The 20,240-nt window shown below is 43.5% G+C and overlaps 1 protein-coding gene across 2 annotated transcripts in view; it reads right to left on the bottom strand.

Moving 5' to 3' along the window:
• MACROH2A1 (macroH2A.1 histone) overlaps positions 1–20,240 on the bottom strand; it is a 42,908-nt gene that overhangs the window by 5,035 nt on the left and 17,633 nt on the right. Inside the window, exons 6-8 of one of the 2 annotated variants that reach the window (XM_075275039.1) lie at positions 19,696–19,786; positions 14,086–14,175; positions 6,711–6,885 (exon numbers count right to left, since the gene is read on the bottom strand). In XM_075275039.1, coding sequence (XP_075131140.1) covers positions 6,711–6,885; positions 14,086–14,175; positions 19,696–19,786 — 356 coding nt within the window. The remainder of the gene's footprint in view (positions 1–6,710; positions 6,886–14,085; positions 14,176–19,695; positions 19,787–20,240) is intronic. The other variant, XM_075275038.1, reaches the window with a different exon arrangement.

The following is a 20,240-nucleotide window of genomic DNA, read 5'->3' as shown; positions in this document are numbered from 1 at the left end:
CACTGTAGATAGATAGATGACAGTAAGATATGGGAAGAACGCTTCTTTTTTTTTTTAACTCAAACTTTTTCCTCGAAATTCAGGCGCGTTATCCACTCTGCGAAATAAAATGCCAACCGCAGTGTTCCCTCCATGAATAAGCTTACTGGACCCTCTGATACAAAAAAACGTGTCTGCACTCCAAGGTGAATTTTCCATTTTTTTGGAAAGAGCATTTTTTTTCATCAAGAACATTTCTATTCACGTTTTAAGGGCTGAAATAGAAAATGATACCTCCATTTAAGTTACCATGAAGAAAATTATAGAAAGTGACAGATGGGCTATTTATGATGGATAAAATTGTAAAAAGAAGGTTTTGGGAAGTACAAATGTGGGATTTGTACCAACACTACACGTATAAAAATACTGTGCAAAAGTTGTGTTTCATTTCAGCTATGCGAACATAACTCTCCTTTCTCTCCTTGAAGTAGAACATGATTTATTTGATCCTTCTGCCCAAAGCATAATCCTATTCTGCAGTTATAAAGAGGAATTAAGCGGTTTCTGTTGCTTTCAGAAGTCGTGTCTGCCCGACAGATGTTTTCAGTTCAGCAGCTGCACCACTAAAAGTACTGTATATTGTTTTCATAATGCAGTTTGACTTTGACTTCTTTTATAAATAAGCTTTAGTTTCTGAAATGTATCTTCATCAACATAGTCTATAATGGGGCAGGTCTACTGCTCCAGCCGTCAACTTTTTATGTTGCCAATTTGAGCTGTAACAACCAAAAAGTAATGCTTAGAACTGCCTGCCATGGCGTCACGGATTGCACAACCCCGGGTCATTATAGACAGGTATTTTATATTTATGTACAGCATATACCATATATACTCGAGTATAAGCCGAATTTTGCAGCACAGTTTTTTTTATACTCAAGTCAGCAAAAAAAAAAAAAAAAAATCTATGACCAGCCGCAATATCAATGTATAGAATGTCCCATAAAATAGTGGGGAAAAAAAAAAGCTTTAAAAAAATAAAATAAATAAAAGTTGTAAATCCCTCCTTTTCCTAGAATGCATGTAAAAGTAGAAAATTACTATGAAACACATACACATTAGGTATCCCTGTGTCTGACAGTGCCCAGTCTACTGAATATAGGGGATCTGCAGGGCTCCTGTTCCATCGGGAAGGGGTTAATAGGAGCACTGCAGATCCCCTATATTCAGCCAGGCTGAATTTCAAGTGGGGGGGGGGGAGAAAACAGTCCTCAAGTTCAGGGAAGGGGCAGACAGACAACCAAAACACCCCCTCCCCTTCTCCAGCAACTACTGCACCCAAAATATGACCATTTAAATTTTTGACATTTTCCAGTAGCTGCTGCATTTCCCCCCTCAGCTTATACTCGAGTCAATAAGTTTTCCCAGTTTTTTTGTGGTAAAATTAGGGGCCTCGGCTTATATTCGGGTCGGCTTATACTCGAGTATATACGGTACTTAATGGTAATCCTTTTCCGTTAATAGTACAGTATAGGTGACTATGTGAAACTTAAGATATCGTATGAACAGAAAGTGGCCTGCAAACGCTCTATAAATGCAACAGAAGAGCTAGGCCGGGGCTCCACGTGGCGTACATGCCACGAAGAAAAAAAAAACACGGCATCCTTACATAGCGAATCCCATCCCCACTTTGCAGGAAAATACGCACAGCGGACACACTGCAGTGTCCAAAATCATTGCGTTTTTCGAAATGACAGCATGTCAATTATACCTAAGGGATACGGAAACGCTGGCGGTTTCGCTAAAGGTATAATTGAAGAAAAAAGTCCGTAGAGGAAAACTCTTGGAACTTTCTATGAACAGTGCTGCAAGAAGAGCCGCAATGCACTGCTGTCGCGGTTTCTCCTGCAGCACTTTTCTTGCTGCTTGACGCAAGGTGGGGCCATAGATAGGAAGAAGAAACAGTGGTCAAATTACAGGCCTCAGTTTGTTTTTGAGATACAGCAGCAATCCAATACTGTAATATTAGAGATATCCGCCGGCAAACATGCTTTTTCTGAAAAAGATCAACTTTGGTGCTTTAAGGCCTAGTTCGCAAGGGGCATTTGAATGGGCCTACCCCAGAGGGTGCTGCCGTGAGGCAAACAACAGGGCTGAATCAGCTGCGGAATCCACCTGAAGAAAGGACAGCTCGCTTCTTTTTTCCATGAGCGGGGACATATCGCTCACAGAAAAAAATGAAAATAACGGTCTACATAGACCTCTATTGTGAGGGGGCGGATTCTGATGTGGATTCATCACCAAAATCCACCCCCTCCTTGCCCCGTATGAATGAGCCCTAAGGCTAAGGCCCCACGTTGCAGAAAAGCTGCTTTTTTAAAAAAAAATAATAAATAAATAAATTTGTACTAAAAAAGCCCCCCTCGGCTTATACTCGAGTCAGAAAAAACCCCAGTCCTCAAGCTCAGGGAAGGGGCAGACAGACAACCAAAACACCCCCTCCCCTTCCCCCGGCACCCAAAAACTCAGACCATTTTAATTTTTGAAATTTTCCAGTAGCTGCTGCATTTCCCCCCTCGGCTTATACTCGAGTCAATAAGTTTTCCCAGTTTTTTGTGGTAAAATTAGGGGCCTCGGGTTATATTCAGGTCGGCTTATACTCAAGTATATACGGTAATTATGAAAAGAAATAGCAACTATATGGGAAGTACTTATAGAACTCCTCTCTAGTTCTGGCTTTAGCTTAAAAAAAAAAAAATGCAGCTTTTCTGCAACGTGAGGCCTCAGCCTAAGATTAGTTCATAAAATCTGGATTGTATGACAATATGGATTAGTATACAAGGATAAAATTATCCTGCATAAAGAATATTTAGAAAAGACACAAAATATGCAGGTCATTTGGGACTTTGCTGGAGGATCTTCAGCAGCCTGTGTGGTCTGGAGACTCATTTGCATACTGAGAAATCCATTAATACCACCGGAACGCCGACGCGGAGAAGAATTCTAAAGGTAGGAGGAGAATAGCCTTCCTTAACAGCCCGCCTGGTGTAAGCGGCCATTTTTTTGTGGCCGCTTACACAGTAGGCTGGGGTAAGTGGCCACAAAAAAAACGGCCACGCGCAAGTGCAAATCGGCACTGCCCGAGTCCCGATGGCAGAGCCAACTGCGCATGTGTAGAGGTTTGAACCCAGCTCTGGAAGGAGACGTGCAGAGAGGCCGTTCCTGAATAAGATGGAGGCGGCGCTGGAGATTTCTCTCGCAACATTGAGGATGCCCTCAGTGCTGTTTGAGTGCTGGGGACCACTCCCAGTGCTGCGAGATAACATTTGCATACAGACGAACACTGAATTATATACGGAACGGACCGGAGAAGACATCTAAAGGTAGGAGAAGAATAGCCTTTCTTAAGGCTATTCCTATATGTGATCGAGAAATAATGTGATTTTAATGATAGAATCCTTTTACGGAGTTGGAGTCAAAGTCAGAATTAGACTAAGACGAAATACAGGAGTCAGAGCAGGTACCTTGTCCTACTGACTCCACAGTCCTGGAGGAGACCGTGCTCATCTGAATGCTATGGTCTCTTCAAAAATTGCAGATATCATACAGTAGTAGTATGTTGTCAGTTATTAGGAATGACTTTTCTTTAGGACTGACGCAGGCTTGAGGAAACAAATATAGATATGGCTTAGGGGGCGTTCACACTACCATCTGTGTCCGACAGGTAGTGACCGCTGCTAATGTCCGTTCAAAATCTTGTGCGGACACTAGCTGTGTCCATGACATTTTGCATTCATTTAAATGGACATCGGGTGTGTTGTTTTACTGTCCAAGGGTGTCCTTAACTGTCCGTTCCCAAAGATGTCCGACTTTTCAAGCGGACAGAAAAAACCTACATGTCAGGTTTTGCTGTCCGCTTGAAAAGTCGGACATCTTTGGGAACGGACAGTTAAGGACACACACGGACTGTAAAAGAACGCACCTGATCGCCATTTAAATGAATGCAAAATGTCACAGACACAGCTAGTGTCCACTGCTAATGTCCACGCAAGATTTTGAACGCCCCCCTTAGTGCACTATTTAATCCAGAACATAAGAAGGTAAACAGGGATGGTTAAAGGGGTTGGCCACTTTCAGACCAATATTGACAAACAAATGTACAATAAAAAGAGATACAATTTTCAAATACACTTTCTGCATCAATTCCTCACGGTTTTCTAGATTTCGGCTTGCTGTCATTCATTCTGTTACGTCTAGAGGATAAAACACTGACCATGGTCATGTGATTTACGGTCCATGGTCATGTGATGAGCACACAGGTGCCGCTCGTTATAGTCACAGCACAGTAATCAAACATCTGCCTGGTAATCAGCTGTGCACCTGTGTGCTCATCACATGACCATGGACTGTAAATCACATGACCATGGACCGTACATCACATGACCATGGTGAAAGTGGCCAACCCCTTTAAGTAAAAATGAAGTGCTGCATTGTATTTATTGAGAAGTAGATGGATTGATATAGTACAACCGAGCAGCGGTGTAACAGACGTATAAAAGCTATAGTATGTATATACTACATAGGAACCCCTTTCTTTGCCGTCCTTCTACATCATGCCATCTGCTTGGAGCATGTTCTCTAGGTATACATGCAACAAAGTAACCAGAATGGTTCCGCATAGTCAATATGTGTTTCTCTGAACTTCCCCAAAACTCTGTATACTTATTTTCTATAGGAGTAGAGAAAGCATTGTCGTCATTTCTTCTTTCATAGCAGAAGTGAGATTAATGAAAGGAACTGGAAGCCAGACTGGAAATCCATTTATAACTTGGAAAGTATAGATGGCTGATAGTTATATACAAAAAATATAATATTATGCTTTAAAAAAAAAAAAAAAAAAAAAAAGTAAGTTCATAAAAGATTACTGTATATACTCGAGTATAAGCTGACTCAAATATAAGCCGAGGTCCCTAATTTTACCACAAAAAACTGGTAAAACCTATTGACTCGAGTATAAGCCGAGGGGGTGAAATTCAGCAGCTACTGGAAAATTTCAAGAATTAAAATGGTCGGAGTTTTTGGGTGCAGTAGATGCTGGGTGCTGGGGAAGGGGAGGGGGTGTTTTGGTTGTCTGTCTGCCCCTTCCCTGAGCTTAAAGGGATTCTACCATTAAACTACTTTTTTTTCTAATTACCACGTCGGAATAGCCTTAAGAAAGGCTATTCGTCTCCTACCTTTAGACGTGGTCTCCGCCGCGCCGTTCCGTAGAAATACTGGTTTTAACCGGTATGCAAAAGAGCTCTCCGCAGCAATGAGGGCGGGCCCCAGCGCTGAAAGGCCGATGAGCGCATCCCCATTGCTGCCCGAGAGCTCTTTCCTGCGCCGCCTCCTTGTTCTGCAGCAACTCCGCCTCTTCTGACTTCTCTTGCTCTTGTAGTTCTATACAGGAGCATAGAGAGGCCACCGCAAAATGGCCGCCGGCCAGCTCCTGTATTGAACTGCAAGAGCGGCTACCCAAAAATGGCCCCGGCCAAGTCCTGTATTGAACTGCAAGAGCGGCTACCCAAAAATGGCTGCCGACCGGCTCCTATATTGAACTGCAAGAGCACCTACCCAAAAATGGCCAGCGGCGGCCATCTTTGGGTAGCCGCTCTTGCAGTTCAATACAGGAGCCGTCCGGCGGCCATTTTGGGGTGGCCTCTCTATGCTCCTGTATAGAACTACAAGAGCAAGAGAAGCTAGAAGAGGCGGAGTTGCTGCAGAACAAGGAGGCGGCATAGGAAAGAGCTCTTGGGCAGCAATGGGGATGCGCTCACCAGCCTTTCAGCGCTGGGGCCCGCCCTCATTGCTGCGGAGAGCTCATTTGCATACCGGTTTAAAACTGCATTTCTACGGAACAGCGCGGCGGAGACCACGTCTAAAGGTAGGAGACGAATAGCCTTTCTTAAGGCTATTCTGACGTGTTCATTAGAAAAAAAAAGGTAGTTTAATGGTAGAATCCCTTTAAGGACTTTTTTTCCCCCACTTGGAATTCAGTCTGGCTGAATATAGGGGATCTGCAGTGCTCCTATTAACCCCTCCCGACGGAACAGGAGCCCCGCAGATCCCCTATATTCAGTAGACCGGGTACTGTCAGACACAGGGATACCTAATGTGTATGTGTGTCACAGTCATTATCTACTTTTGTGTCTATTCTAGGAAAAGGAAGGATTTAGAACTGTTAATTTTTATTTTTTTTAAAGCTCCTTTTTTCCCCCCACTATTTTATGGGAGATTCTATACATTGATATTGCGGCTGGTCATAGATTGATTCTTGCATTGAGCCAGGGTTGCAAAACAAACAATAATGGGACCTTTCCTGACCCTTGTTCCTGGACTTACAGCTTGTACATTTACCTGTGATAATACACGGGTGTGTGTGTACAGGGTCATTAGAAATAATAAAAATAAAGTTTACCTTAAAGGCACCTACTTGCCTTGAAATCCTGTTACTCCATCATGCAACACTGACAAGTAATAGGTCCTCACAAGAGACCATAACAGTAGAATAAATTGCATATTGGTGTAGAGGTGCCAGTGTCTGTACATGTAATGTAACCCCCTAAGAACCCACCTCGAAAATCCAGAATATTTTATCACTTAGAACCGGTACATTGCATTGCTTTGTATAGATCCTGATGTAGATTCACAACTGAACATCATTGGTACTAGCAATACACTAAAACATCACTTACCTTCCACTTCCAATTGACGGGAAAGCAATGGATTTGATCTTTTTCTCATCCGCCAAAGCCAAGCAGTTCTTCACCGTCTTTTCCAGCAGTTCTTCGCACTTGTCAGAGCCCCAGCTTGGGCTGTTGCAATGGATCACAAACTTGGCAGGTAATCCATGACCTGAACTCACAGCAGCTGATCAAACACAAGAGACAAGAAACATTAAGAAGTAAGGCTGGCAATGGCTTCCTGTACAAATAGCAGTGACTACAGGGTAGGTGGGGAGTCTCAGGAGCTGGCGACACTGTGAGCGGATTATCACCAGGGTAGCCTTCTGTCAAAAAGACAATGCCGCCCCTGCTACCTCTTGTGTCACCCCCGCTACCTCATAGATTGTAAGCTCTTGCGAGCAGGGCCTTCAGTCCCATTGTGTGAAATGACTTTCTTTGTAATGCATCTTTCTTCCTGTACTTGAACCCTACAAATTGTACAGCGCTGCGGAATATGTTGGCGCTATATAAATAAAATTTATTATTATATTTTTATAACAACTCCTTTAGGCCAAGGCCCCACGTTACGGAATTAGCTTAAAAAAAAAAAAAAAAAAAAAAGAAAAAAAAAGGCCTTAGCGCCATTTTCTTGTGGAAGATGGAAAAAAGCACACAAGAAAATGGCGCTCGGGCATGTGCAGTAGTGCTCAGAAGGGAACGTTACTGCGCATGCCCAAGATTTCAAAGCGCAAGATCGAGTCTACAGAGAATGGCGGTGGTTACACCTACGGAGGAGGAGGGCATCTTGGAGCACAAGCAAAGGAGGGGGCGTTACAAAGGTATGATGGGGGGGGGGGGCATGATGGCTTGGGGAACGTCCAGGGTGTACAGAGAGGTACATTTGCATATTGGTTTTACCGATATGTAAAAAAAACGGTGTGTGTGTGTGTGTGTGTGGGGGGGGGGGGTCTTTTCAAAATCTACTAGCAGCATCTGAATAGCCTTTTTAAAGGCTATCCAGGCCTATCACTATCTCAAATCAAGATTTCCCGATGATAACGCCCCTTTAAATAAGCCAATCTAAATATTTCTTACAAACTTTAATTCTGAGAGTCCCATAAAGAGGTAGAGAGCAAAAAGCTGTTAAAGCAAAGATGTCAGGTGATGTATACTGCCTTATCCGAGGGCAGAATATAATGGGAGAGCAGCTGAGATCTCTGACAAACAGCAATGTGGAGTAAGACAGGAAACTGACTCAAATTCCTCCTTCTAAAAACGCCTCACCATAGGACTGTACTGTATGATGAGGAGTTTTTTGGAAGAGGAATTTGAGTCAGTTTCCTGACCAAAAAACTCTGTGTGAACGGGCTAGTTCACACGGGGGCAATGAAGCAGATTTTGACAGCAGATTTCGCCTCAAAATCTGCCTCCATACAATGGTGGTCTATGGAGACTGCTTGCTTTTTTTTCTGCTGGCAGTTTTTTTTCTGCTAGCAGAAAAAAAGAAGCGACATGACCTGTCTTCAGGCGGATTCTGCCTGAGGAAAGCAATAGAAGTGAATGGGAGGCGAAAAATGCCTAGTGTTTTTTTGCAAACGGAGGAGGATTTTGACAGCAGAATCCACGTCATAATCCTCCTCCATACCCTATGTAGACTGCTAGCTTTTTTTTTTCTGCTAGCAGATTTTTCTGCTAGCAGAGAAAAAGAAGCAACATGACCTTTCTTCAGGTGTTTTCCACCTGAAGTAATAGAAGTGAATTGGAGGCAAAAAGGCGCGGAAAAAAACGCGACAATGTTTTTTCAGCCCATTCACTTTACAGGAGGGGAAAACAGCCTGGCTTTTTTTTAAGCTGTTTTTGCAAAAAAAAAAAAAAAAAAACTGCTCCAAAAAACGCTCCAAAAAACACCTCAAAGTCAAAAATACGCCTCAGGACCAAAATAAGCCAGGAGGTTTTTACGTGTGAACTAGCAAGGTTGAGTTCACAGGGAGTTTTTTGGTTAGGAATTTGGTCAGGAAAAATCCGCTGAGGAAAATTCCTGTGGCGCTTTTTGCCTGAAAAAAATCAATGCAAGTCAATGGGAGGCAGAAAATCTGCCTAACGCTAGCGATTTTTCCACCTCCAATTGACTTGCATTGATTTTTTTCAAGTGGAGACCTCCTGAAGAATGGACATGTCACTTCTTTTTTTCCGCTAGCAGAAAAAAAACAAAAAAAAAAGTTACATAGGACTGTATGGTGAGGTGCTTTTTGGAGGAGGATTTTGAGGCGGATTCTTGACCAAAAAACTCCGTGTGAACTCAGCTGCAGAGTGTGTGGTTGGATGTCGGTGCGGTGCCGTATCCGCCTCAAAATCCTGACCAAAAAGACGGCTCCCATTGAAATCAATGGGAACTGGTTAGTTCTTTTTTTCTGGGAGCTGGTTTGTTCCAGCAACCAGAAAAAGAAGCGACATGCTCATTCTTTCATGCAGATTCGTCTCGCGACATCCACCTAAAGACACTCCCATTAATTTGGGCCTACTCTGGAGCGGAGTGCGCAACTGTATGCCGCTGCACTGAGGTCACAGCTACCCGTATTTTGGACCGGAACTGAAGCGGCCTCCGCCTCAGGTTCCGGTCCAAAAACCCCCGTGTGAACTTCCCCTTAGAGAGACAGTGAGAGTCCTGCTTATCCGGCCCATACACAGTGACTGACCGCTTTCCCCTTGTGTACACACCGACATAAGAAAAGCAGTCAAGCACCCTGTGTGGGTTCAGTAAGCAGAACTCTCTTGCCTAAGGGTCTTATTAGGATTTCTGGTTTGTTTTACTGTGAAACCCTATTCCCAAATGTAAGAACCTATAAATCACAGGGCTCGGCTTCTCTCTATCTATCCTATGATGTTCTCAGACAATGCAGCCAAAATCACCTAAAACAATAAGAAATGAAAAGACAGGTCATAAAAAAAGATACAGGTAGCCCAATTACATGGCGTACTTTCATTTCCTATACGTGTTCAGTAAAGTCTAAATTTCATTGGAACCATACTATTGAGCTATTTACCGGTGATGAGACTTATCTCTTCCTACAGGCAGTTGTAATAGATCATCCTAATAAAATACTATCCATGTACTGCCGCTAGAGCGTCCTCTACGTCTGACCCACACCTAGTAGACTTGGATGTATGGCAGATGTTCTCTAGGTAATAAGTCGCCATCATGTCATCTGCTCTTGCAACCAAACCAATATATTTTACGGTGTAACACAAATTATCCCTAATGACCGTGCGCCTTTGATGCTCCCCGGGCTACACAATCCAGGTTTATCATGTATGCCCCATTACTCTATGGAAGTCATTTATCCTATGGTCCTGGGCACATGTGTGCTCACCGTAGTCCTTCAAAGATCTCAATTATGAAATTTCTTAGCCAAAAAAAACGGTCATAAAAACCTTATCGAACGCAGTGATTTTCACAGTTACACTTCGCCGCTTGGTGTCATGATACATCTGCAGCTTTAAAGTTAAACAATTCAAGACACTGCTGGGCAATAAGATTGCAATATGTGCGCGTAATTGAAAGCCAGTGTTCGTCAGATCAACATCTTTCAGGAGGTGACCAAAAAACCTGCTTTTATTTGGTATGAACACGCTCATTCCCTCCACGTTATTGCTTTTTCTTTTTCTGCACGGACATAAAAGAGCCATCATCAAGGACGAAAATTAAAGTGATTGCAGGAAAACCCGGGTCACCTATAAATTTCATAGAGTTTAAGGGGAGGACCAGGAACAATTGTGCAGTTGGGCGTTGTTCCCTAACATATTGAAGAAGTTGAGCTCTGGACATTTCCAATTTGTTCTAATTTATGTTCCACTGTTTCATTTGGCATATGGAGAATGCTTCATAAATTCAGAGAAATCTAATAAAACAACCTGACATTCCTGTAATCAGATGGGGAATTAGATGCAAAAGGTGGCCAATATGGCAACTTAAGTGTTTCACCTTCACACTACAACTTTTCCTCTAGAATTAGATGTTATCCACGGTGTGTGTCTGTGAAGTTTTCTTCTCCTTGAAGGAGCGTGCACTTAAGGAACTTTGCAGGTTAACAAAAAGCAGTCCGTGGTTTATATACTGTGTGACCCATTACCACAACTGTATATGGAACGGAGTTAATACAATCGTAGGTTCCATGAAACATGACCTTACAAACAAATGTGTGTGTATTAAAAAAAAAATAATTTTTTATATATATATATATATATATATATATATATATATATATATTTATATATAATAATAATAATATTATATATATATATATATATATATATATATATATCATACATACACACACACACACATATATATATATATATATATATACACACACTCAGTGGCCAAAAGTCATGGGAAGGTACCGGGGATGCGCCGGTAATAGCGGGTCGCCCCTCCGAGAGCCCTGATAACTGCAACAAGACGACGTGACCTGGTCTCCACGAGGTGTTAGAAGAGTTCTGGAGGGATATTGATCCACGCAGTCCGCAGTACATCCCACAATTGGTCCTGTGTAGTTAGCGCTGGGTCCATAGAGCGGAAACCGGTATCCACAGCATCCCATAAATGCTCTATGGGGTTGAGGTCGGGCGAGTGTCGTGAGGTCACTGGTGTGCTCATTAAACCAGTCCCGTGCCATCAACAAGCAATGACATGTTGCATTGTCTTGTTGGTACACAGAATCCCCATCAGGGAACTCCAACACCAGAAAGGGGTGCAGATGGTCTGCCATAAGTTGCATGTATCGAGCACCGGTCATTGATCCCTGCACCCGGACAATGGGGCCCAATTGCGACCATGTGAACACGGCCCAGACAATGACGGAGACACCTCCTGCCTGGACACGTCGTCCCTGTTGGCATGCAGGATCCATGGCTTCATAGGGCATACGCCACACTTCCACAGGCTCTGTACAACTGGAACCATGATTCATCAGACCATGCCACATGCCACCACTGTTCCATACTCCAATGATGCCAGTCTTCGAGCTCTGTGTTGCCGAGTCAGTAAAGGGGCACGGGTGGGGCATCGACTGCTGAAGCCTAGGCTATGCAGTTCTTGGCTTACAGTCCTAGTGGAAATGGGGTCCTGGTGCCCCACATTTAGATTTGACCCACAGTAGACCGTCGAGAGCTCTGTACGACTCTGCGGAGGTGACGTGACATCCGTTCATCGAACACTCGTGGTTGACTGATGCGCCGGTTTACGCGGCTGCCAACATTGTCTCTGCGATATTGCAGTTTCACCCGAGACACTGTTGACCTCGGAAACCCAAATCCCTGGGTAATCTCCAAAATACTATGCCCCATGCGTCTTGCACTGATTATAAACCCAATATTCAAAGTCATTTAACTCACGATGTACTGCCATGTTCACGAGACACCTGTCTGCATCACACTACTCAGATATCCTGGCGACACTAACGCCGTCATATCCGACACAACCGGCCCTTCCTGTGACTTTACACGCTCACATCGTTAAAAAATAAGAAAAGGAAAAGCAAGTTATAAAATGTGTCCCAGAAAACCCCTCTTAGGCTAAGGCCCCACGGGCCGTAATCGCAGCGCTAAGTGCTGCGGAAAGAACCACTGCGTGAACACATTGCTGCAGGCAAATCGCGGCGTTTACATTCCGTGGGGCCCCGGCCTTAAGGGGTTGTCTGGGAATTTCAGTACTGAGCCAGGAAGTTCGGGAAGGTGAAAAACATAAAAAATAAACTTGTATTCGCCTGTCACCGGTTTCTTCCCTGTGACTGCTGAGACCACTGGTCAGCACAGGCGCACACTAGACTGGTCAGCAGCAAAAAACACTGGCGTGCCAGGGGCCTTATTTTATTTTTTTATGCTTCACCTGGCTCAGTAGAAAAATTCCTGGACAACCCCTTTAATATAAAAAATAAGTTTTGTCCGTCTGGTCCATATTGAGATAAGGAAAAATTTCTCTAACAGACAGGAACCCCGCTGTGGTGATCAATGGCGTCCAATTGGCCCGGCCCCAAAAGAATAGACACTTTATTCCCTTTTACTGTAAATAGAGGCCAAGAGTTTCTTCCGGGAAAACGTGTGAGTTAAAGGATTGCAGATTTTTGGAACTAGATACAGAATGCCAGTAGTCAGCCGATTTAGTAAATATCATTTTCATAGCCAACAATGGAAACTGAATGTTAGGTGCAAGCGGTCATCCAGTGATCAGATGTTACTATTGTGGAAAGCTAGTATTAGATGGTGACCAAGTCTGTCCATATTAATCCCCTAGATTATATTTTAATGCACCGAAACAAAAAATATGCAGGAATTGTCGGCAATGGGTTAGCACAAAATCATATATATTTTATAGGACCGTGATGGCGTGATGTTGGCAAGTGTGCGATCACCCGGATCGCTAATTAATGTGGAATCCGATACAGAATTCCTTGTTGATGAATGATAGCTGCCTTCAGTTGTATGTGCAAATGCACATACAACTGAAAGTTGTCAATGTAGGCTGCAGATCGCGTGACTGCGGCCTACACTGACTGCAGAGTTTTACCTCTGCGCCAACGCAGACGGGATGACGTGAGTCATCAGCGCCTGCAGTCAAAAGGAGATGAACGCCGGCGGTTCTTCATGGGTAAGTATAAGAGTGAGTCTGAATGTGTGTCAGTCAGTCTGTGTCACTCATACTGAAGAGAATATAATACTGGGGGATACGTACTGCGGAGCATATAAAACTGAAGGGGGGGGGGACGTACTGAGGAGCATAGAATACTGTGTGTGGGGGGGGGGGGTACTGTGGAGCATATAATACTGTGGAGGGGGGAATAATGAGGAACACATAATACTGGGGGGGAAATGCGTACTGAGGAGCATATAATACTGAAGGGGGGGATACTGAGGAGCATATAATACTGTGTGTGTGTGTGGGGGGGGGAGTACTGAGGAACAGATAATACTGGAGGGGAGATGTGTACTGAGGAGCATATAATACTGAAGGGGGGGCATACCGAGGAGCATATAATACTGTGTGTGTGTGTATGGAGTACTGAGGAGTATATAATACTGTGTGTGTATGGAGTACTGAGGAGAATATAATACTGTGTGCATGTGAGGAGTACTGAGGAACAGATAATACTGGGGGGGGAGATGTATATTGAGGAGCATATAATACTGAAGGGGGGGCATACTGAGGAGTATATAATACTGTGTGTGTATGGAGTACTGAGGAGCATATAATACTGTGTGTGTGTGTGGAGGGGTACTGAATAGCATATAATACTGGGGGGGGGGGGTGCGTACTAAGTGTAGCCTACTTTCTATTAGCTACACTTCAATGATGTGCCCTTTAATGAAAGCAGACCTGCATAGGATAACATCACATAAAACCCATTACCTCCAGCTACATCTAGAGGTCCATTCTTTTTCTTCAGCTCGATGACCGCCTCCAAGAACTCTTTCCCTCCTTTCTTCTCTAAGGCACTGCCTAGGTGGAAACAATATATTTGTTACGTAGAGACAATCATAGGGCGATCTTCACACGCTTATCTACCACTAATTATTATGGATAAAAAAAAAAGTGTAAATAATCTTATATACAATCCATTTTATGCTATGGAATAACGTTAAGAGCAAACCATGAAAACATGAAAAATGTAATACTTGTTATTTATAAAGGCTGCAATCTTCTATACAACAAGTTATTGAGAGACTCATGGACAAGCATAAAGCTTAAAGGATTCAAGTCTTATGAAGAAATAGATCCCTTGACGCAAGCCTCACAGCTTCTAGATCGCCAAAAGTGTAATACTGATATATCTTGCAGATATATAACTTGCAGATCAGTGGGGTCCGACCATTTAGTGGATTGGGGGACGTTTGTCCACCATTCTGAATGGAGAGCTTGTTGGGCAGCACGAATACCGCTCTACTCATTTCAATACAAAAAGTAGTCCATGCTTATATGAACAAGGCTGCAGCTGCCATGAGGCAAGATGAGTAGCTCGCCTAAGGCGGCAGAACACAGACCCCTGAGAGGAAAGGAAGTGGCAACACTTTCTGCCCTTGAGCCGTGAACTGCACATTTCCCCGGTGTCCCCTGCTGCCGTCAGTGTTCGGTGCTCCTCCACTTTTCCCTGTAGCACACAGTAGGATTTCTGGGAGCAGAACAGAAGATGAAAACATCCTGTTTACCAGAGCAGGTCCTGGATGCTACATTATTGATCTTTAAGTTTATCATTTTCACCCCATACCGTATGGCCCCTCCATCCGACCCATCTATCAAAGTTAACGGAACCCCACTTACCCCTGTCCCACAGGCCCGATGTCTTGGGGTAACCCTGGACTCTGACCTATCCTTCAAGCCACATATTCAAACCCTCAACACCTCCTGTCGCCTCCAGCTCAAGAACATCCATCGAATCCGCTCCTTCCTCCCCTCTGCCAGTCCCTCCACTGGTTACCCATAGCCCAGCGAATTGAGTTCAAGCTACTAACATTAACATACAAAGCCATCCACAACCTGTCCCCTCCATATATCTCTGAACTAATCTCCCGCTACCTGCCCACACGTAACCTCAGATCCTCCAATGACCTCCTAATCCGCTCTGCTCTCATTCGCTCCTCACACAACCGTCTCGAAGAATTATCCCATGCATCCACCATACTCTGGAGCTCCTTACCAAGACACATAAGACTGACCCCCACAATCACAGGCTTCAAGAAGGCCCTGAGGACTCCTCTGCTCAGGAAGGCCTACAACCTCCAATAACACTATCACCTCACTGCCATCTGTACAGTCTCCCCCCTCTCCTTCTGTCTCTACCCCCCTTCCCCCATAGACTGTAAGTCCTCACGGGCAGGGCCCTCTACCCCACTGTACCAGTCGGTCATTGTTAGTATTATATCTACCTGTATAATTTGTGTATTGTATGTAACCCCCAAATGTAAAGCACCATGGAATTAATGATGCTATATAAATAAACAATAATAATAAAATAATAATAATAATATAATTGTAGTTCAGAGAAGACTGAACAGTATTTGGAGGAGGGGGGGCTATTATCTTTGGGGGTATTATTAGGTCACAATATCTTCACAGTTATTAGCATTACATATGTGGGGAGGTGCATCAGATAACATTACTTATGTGGGGAGAACACTACTACCCTTGGAGGGGTTCTATTACAGTAATAGAGCCACCCCCCAGTATTAATTATGGGTGAAGACACTATTAGGGCGCTCTTACTGTAATAGTACCCTTTCCAGTTAATAACATTACTTATGGGGGGTACTATTAGTATACTATTACAGTACTTCTCCCCACACATGTTATAGTGCCCCTATTAACTGTGGGGGCACTATTTTTTCCATGTGCGTACATGTGTGTGTGGGGGAGACTTTTAATTTTGCCTCAAGCGTCAGATAAGCTAGAATCGGCCATGCATATGAAGCAGGACTTTGTACAACACAGGGAAGTGAAAGGAACAGGTTAAAGTACATTTTCTGAAAAACCTTTGGGTATATGGAAGAACTTACACTGGCCATACACATTAGATTTTAGACTGCTGAAGTGGACGATCTTGAACTGTCGACAGCATTTAGTCCCATAGAGCAATTCATCAACTAAAATTGGTCACATCCAAAGTCTATTGTGTCGATTGTTGTCTTCCATCTGTGTGCCATGAACTGTTGTGCATGCGCAAGATTGACAGACCTGTGTAAAAAGTGGTTTTAGCCAATATGCAAATGAAGTCCACAAAGTACAGGGAACATTGTCTTCATTGACCCCTAGCACAGTCGCATCATCCGTTACCACTCCCATCCTGGCTTCTTGTTCGGGCCCCGGCCAGTGGAACATTAGCGTCATACAGCCCTGACGTCACTCCGCTCCAAGCCGAAATACCGTGCATGTGCAGTATGCTGTATGATGCTGATCTTCCATTACCCAGGGGGCTGAATCAAAAAGCAAAATGGGAGTTGCTACCGATGATGTGTCTGTGCTCAGGAATTGAAGACAACGCACCCTATGCCCCGTGGGACTCATCTGCATATTGGCTAAAACCGATTCTTACACAAATCCCAGGGGCCCATCTATATTTCAAAGGCACGGTTTGATTTATAATAAGAGCCCGTACAGCCCTATAGCAGTGGTTTGCACTGGCGGGGGGGGGAGTGATCATTTATGACGGTCTGGTCTAAATTTGCACTATTTAAAAGTTAGACAGTATTAGTTTATCAGCGCCAAAGTGTTAAAAGCAGGAAAAATAGGCAAGCGCAATGCTCTTAGTAACAGTGTCATGTGGCAAAACTGCTATGGTTAGGTTACGGTTTCATTATATCTACAAAATGTCAGTTCTTATAGGGGCAACATGGTGGCTCAGTGGTTAGCACTGCAGCCTTGCAGTGTTGGAGTCCTGGGTTCAAATCCCACCAGGTTCAAAAATGGCCCAAGAAAGGGGAACAGAACTGTTTACCAAGTCTACGTGCACCTTCCGTTTTGCATCAATAAATTCATTTTATTATACAAGAATTAAGCTAAAACCATAAAACACTTTTAACTGATCAGTGAGTTTCTAGTAAAATATTGATATTGCTGATTTTTCACGCTTTTTTTTTTTGCAGACTTCACAACAGTGTGTGACCTTCCTTAAGTGAGAGGAGTGAATTGAAACTGTACTATATTATACTGTACATTACAGTATTCCCTGTCCCACATCTTTGTCGTTTTTCTGGGTAAGCAACAAGTTATAAACAAAATGGCAATTTTCGAGTTTCAAGAGGTATTTGTAGAGCACCACTAGAACAAAATAGGTTAAAGTAGAACTCCAATCCAACCTGGTTAGTAAGTCTCACCACCCGACAACTCTTACTGCCACGAGGTCCCACATCTCTAAGGTCAGTAGAAGGAGGGGAGTTGGTTTGTCCCATATTGCCTCAACTTTGTTTTCGCTCAATGGATGCCCATAGTGTTGGTACATGTACGGTATAAGAACATGCTATGTACAGAGGTGACAAGACAACCTCAGTCTAAGACAAATCTCCTTCACTTTGGTCTTAGAGATGGTGTGAACTGGTACCAGTATAGTTGTGGGGAAGAAGACGACTGATACACTACAGTCCAAGGGAAATTGATCATCACTAAGACAAGAGACCTATCACCGACACATACAAGGGGTGTTCAATAAGTTATCAACCACACCATGTTCTGTTAGTGCTATTGTGAAGGTTATAATCATGTAATGTATGAAAAACATTGTTATCCTTACAAGCTGAATGCTAGATATAGTTGCTTATGCTTGAAACTGGTATAATGTTACATGATAAGATGGCGCCTGCATGCAGCATGGGTGCAAGAAAAACAAATGCTTGTCTTGCTGCCACAAGACAGCTCCCCAAGGTTACCACGCAGGACCGGGAGTAGCTGGCTATATATGGCGCTGCTTAAACTTTTTCCGTTTGATTGAGATGTACCATACCAATCAGGAATGAATATGAAAACTTACGTTGTTGTTATATCACTTCCTCCCTCTGCTACTATTTAACCCCCGTGTTTGTAATAAAAAGTGCACCAGCACACATTCCTCAACTGAGAGAGGAACGAATACCGACATATAGAGTGGTGTGATTTCTTTACTGCCTGGCACTCAGCCTAATTAATTAGGACAACGACAGTTACCCAGGGTTATAGGTCAATTAGTCATAAATACGGCTTTGACCTTATCACTATAGCCGGTTCACATTTGCGTTCGGGCCATTCCGTTCCCCTCTCCGTAATTTTCATACGGAAACCACATGGACCCCATTATAGTCTATGGGGTCCACGGGTATCCTTAGGTAACCACTTTTTTTCCCCAAGCGGACTCCCCGAACGGAAACCTGAACACAGATGTGAACCGGGCCTTAGAAAGCTGAGCTTGTCTGTACAGGCTGAGACATGTCTAGACAAGCAGCACACACAGTAGCAGTTCAGTCTGATAAAAGCACTGGAAGTGACAGGATGGTAAGGGATAGTTCACATGGAGGTTCCGCGTGTGCACATTCCGACGCGGCTTTCCGCTCCGGATTAGGAATTAATGAATGGTGCTAGTCCAGAGGGTGCTGTCGCGAGACGGATACTGCGGCTGAATCAGCCTAAAGATAGGACAGCTCGCTTCTTGTTTCTGCTAGCGGGAACAAACCGCTAGCGGAAAAAAGAACGCTAGCGGTCTACACAGACCTCTATTGTGAGGGGGCGGATTTTGAAGCGGATTCTGCGTCAAAATCCGCCCCCTCTTGCCCCGTGTGAACTGGCCCTAAGTGCAGTAGACTGCGAGTGTACTAAGAAACTGAGGGATTTGGGCCATTGTTCCATGATTAAATTCCTTACAAAAAAGAAGCCAAAAGAAATTTGTGAAAGGATCATCCCAGGAGGCAAAGTGGAATAAGTGTGTTGAAGTCAAGGGGGGTTACATTGAAAAGTAGAAAGTTAAATTTTCTCAAAAAAAAAATAAAAAAAAATATCATATTCAGATAACTTTTTTTTTTTTTTTTTTTTTAATGTAGGGATCACAATGTACATTTTTTTCCTATCGGTATGCCTTAGTTAGAATGGGAGGAAATCCACGACACACAGGGTGAACATACAAACGCCTTGCAGATGTTGTTCCTGGCAGGATTCAAACACAGGACTCCAGCGCTGCAAGGCTGCAGTGCTAACCACTGAGCCACCATGTTGCCCCCTATTCAGATAACTTATTGAACACCCATCATATAGATAAATAAGGACATTTTGTGATCAGAATCCTTATTTCTGACAATGGGGGGCACACGGAAGTCCCAGGAGTATTACAGTAGTTCAGATGAATGGTCTCCTATTTGTGACATGCATTGATCTGTTGGTTAGGTGACGTTATGTTAAAGGAATGGATAGAATACAGATTTGGTTAGCCGGTATATTAGTAACATTTTGCTCCTATGTAACCATGCATAAATATATGAAACTCTGCATCACTAAACTTTTCATTACCTACTTCACCACCGGTGTAGATGTCAGAGCCTGTCGGATGAACGACAGCATCACTTTCGAGGGTGGCAATGTCAGCCTTTACAACTTGCAACTATAATAGGCAAACACATGTACGTCAACCATGTGGGATAAAGGAACACAAAGGACACATAGCATGATGATTTTACCTCTTGCCTGGTCGTCCTACCTTTAAGGCTCAGGGGAAAAAGAAAGAGTCATCCGGCTAGCAGATCTAATGTCATGGCAGCCATTTTTGTCAGATAGGATTGGCCACCGGAGGGCGGTCTGCTTTATTCATATGTGATTTATAAGAAGAAATATGTGGATACGGATAGTGATAGAAGACCTGAAAGAAGGCAAGCTGGTTGTAGGCTCGGATATCATAACCGCACACCGGGCAAGACGACTTAAACCTTTTACCTGTTAAAGAGGGCCAGTCAGTGAGCAATGTGCGGGGCAAGGATACAAGACATTAGTCATGAACAGCTATCTTATTCCACTATAAGTCTACATCGCCTTATATATATATATATATATATATATAT

This window comes from Leptodactylus fuscus, chromosome 5, assembly GCF_031893055.1.
Source record: "Leptodactylus fuscus isolate aLepFus1 chromosome 5, aLepFus1.hap2, whole genome shotgun sequence".
Lineage (NCBI taxonomy): Eukaryota > Metazoa > Chordata > Amphibia > Anura > Leptodactylidae > Leptodactylus > Leptodactylus fuscus.
The sequence above is the reverse complement of the archived record's forward strand: the minus strand, read 5'-3'. Positions and strand labels throughout refer to the sequence as shown.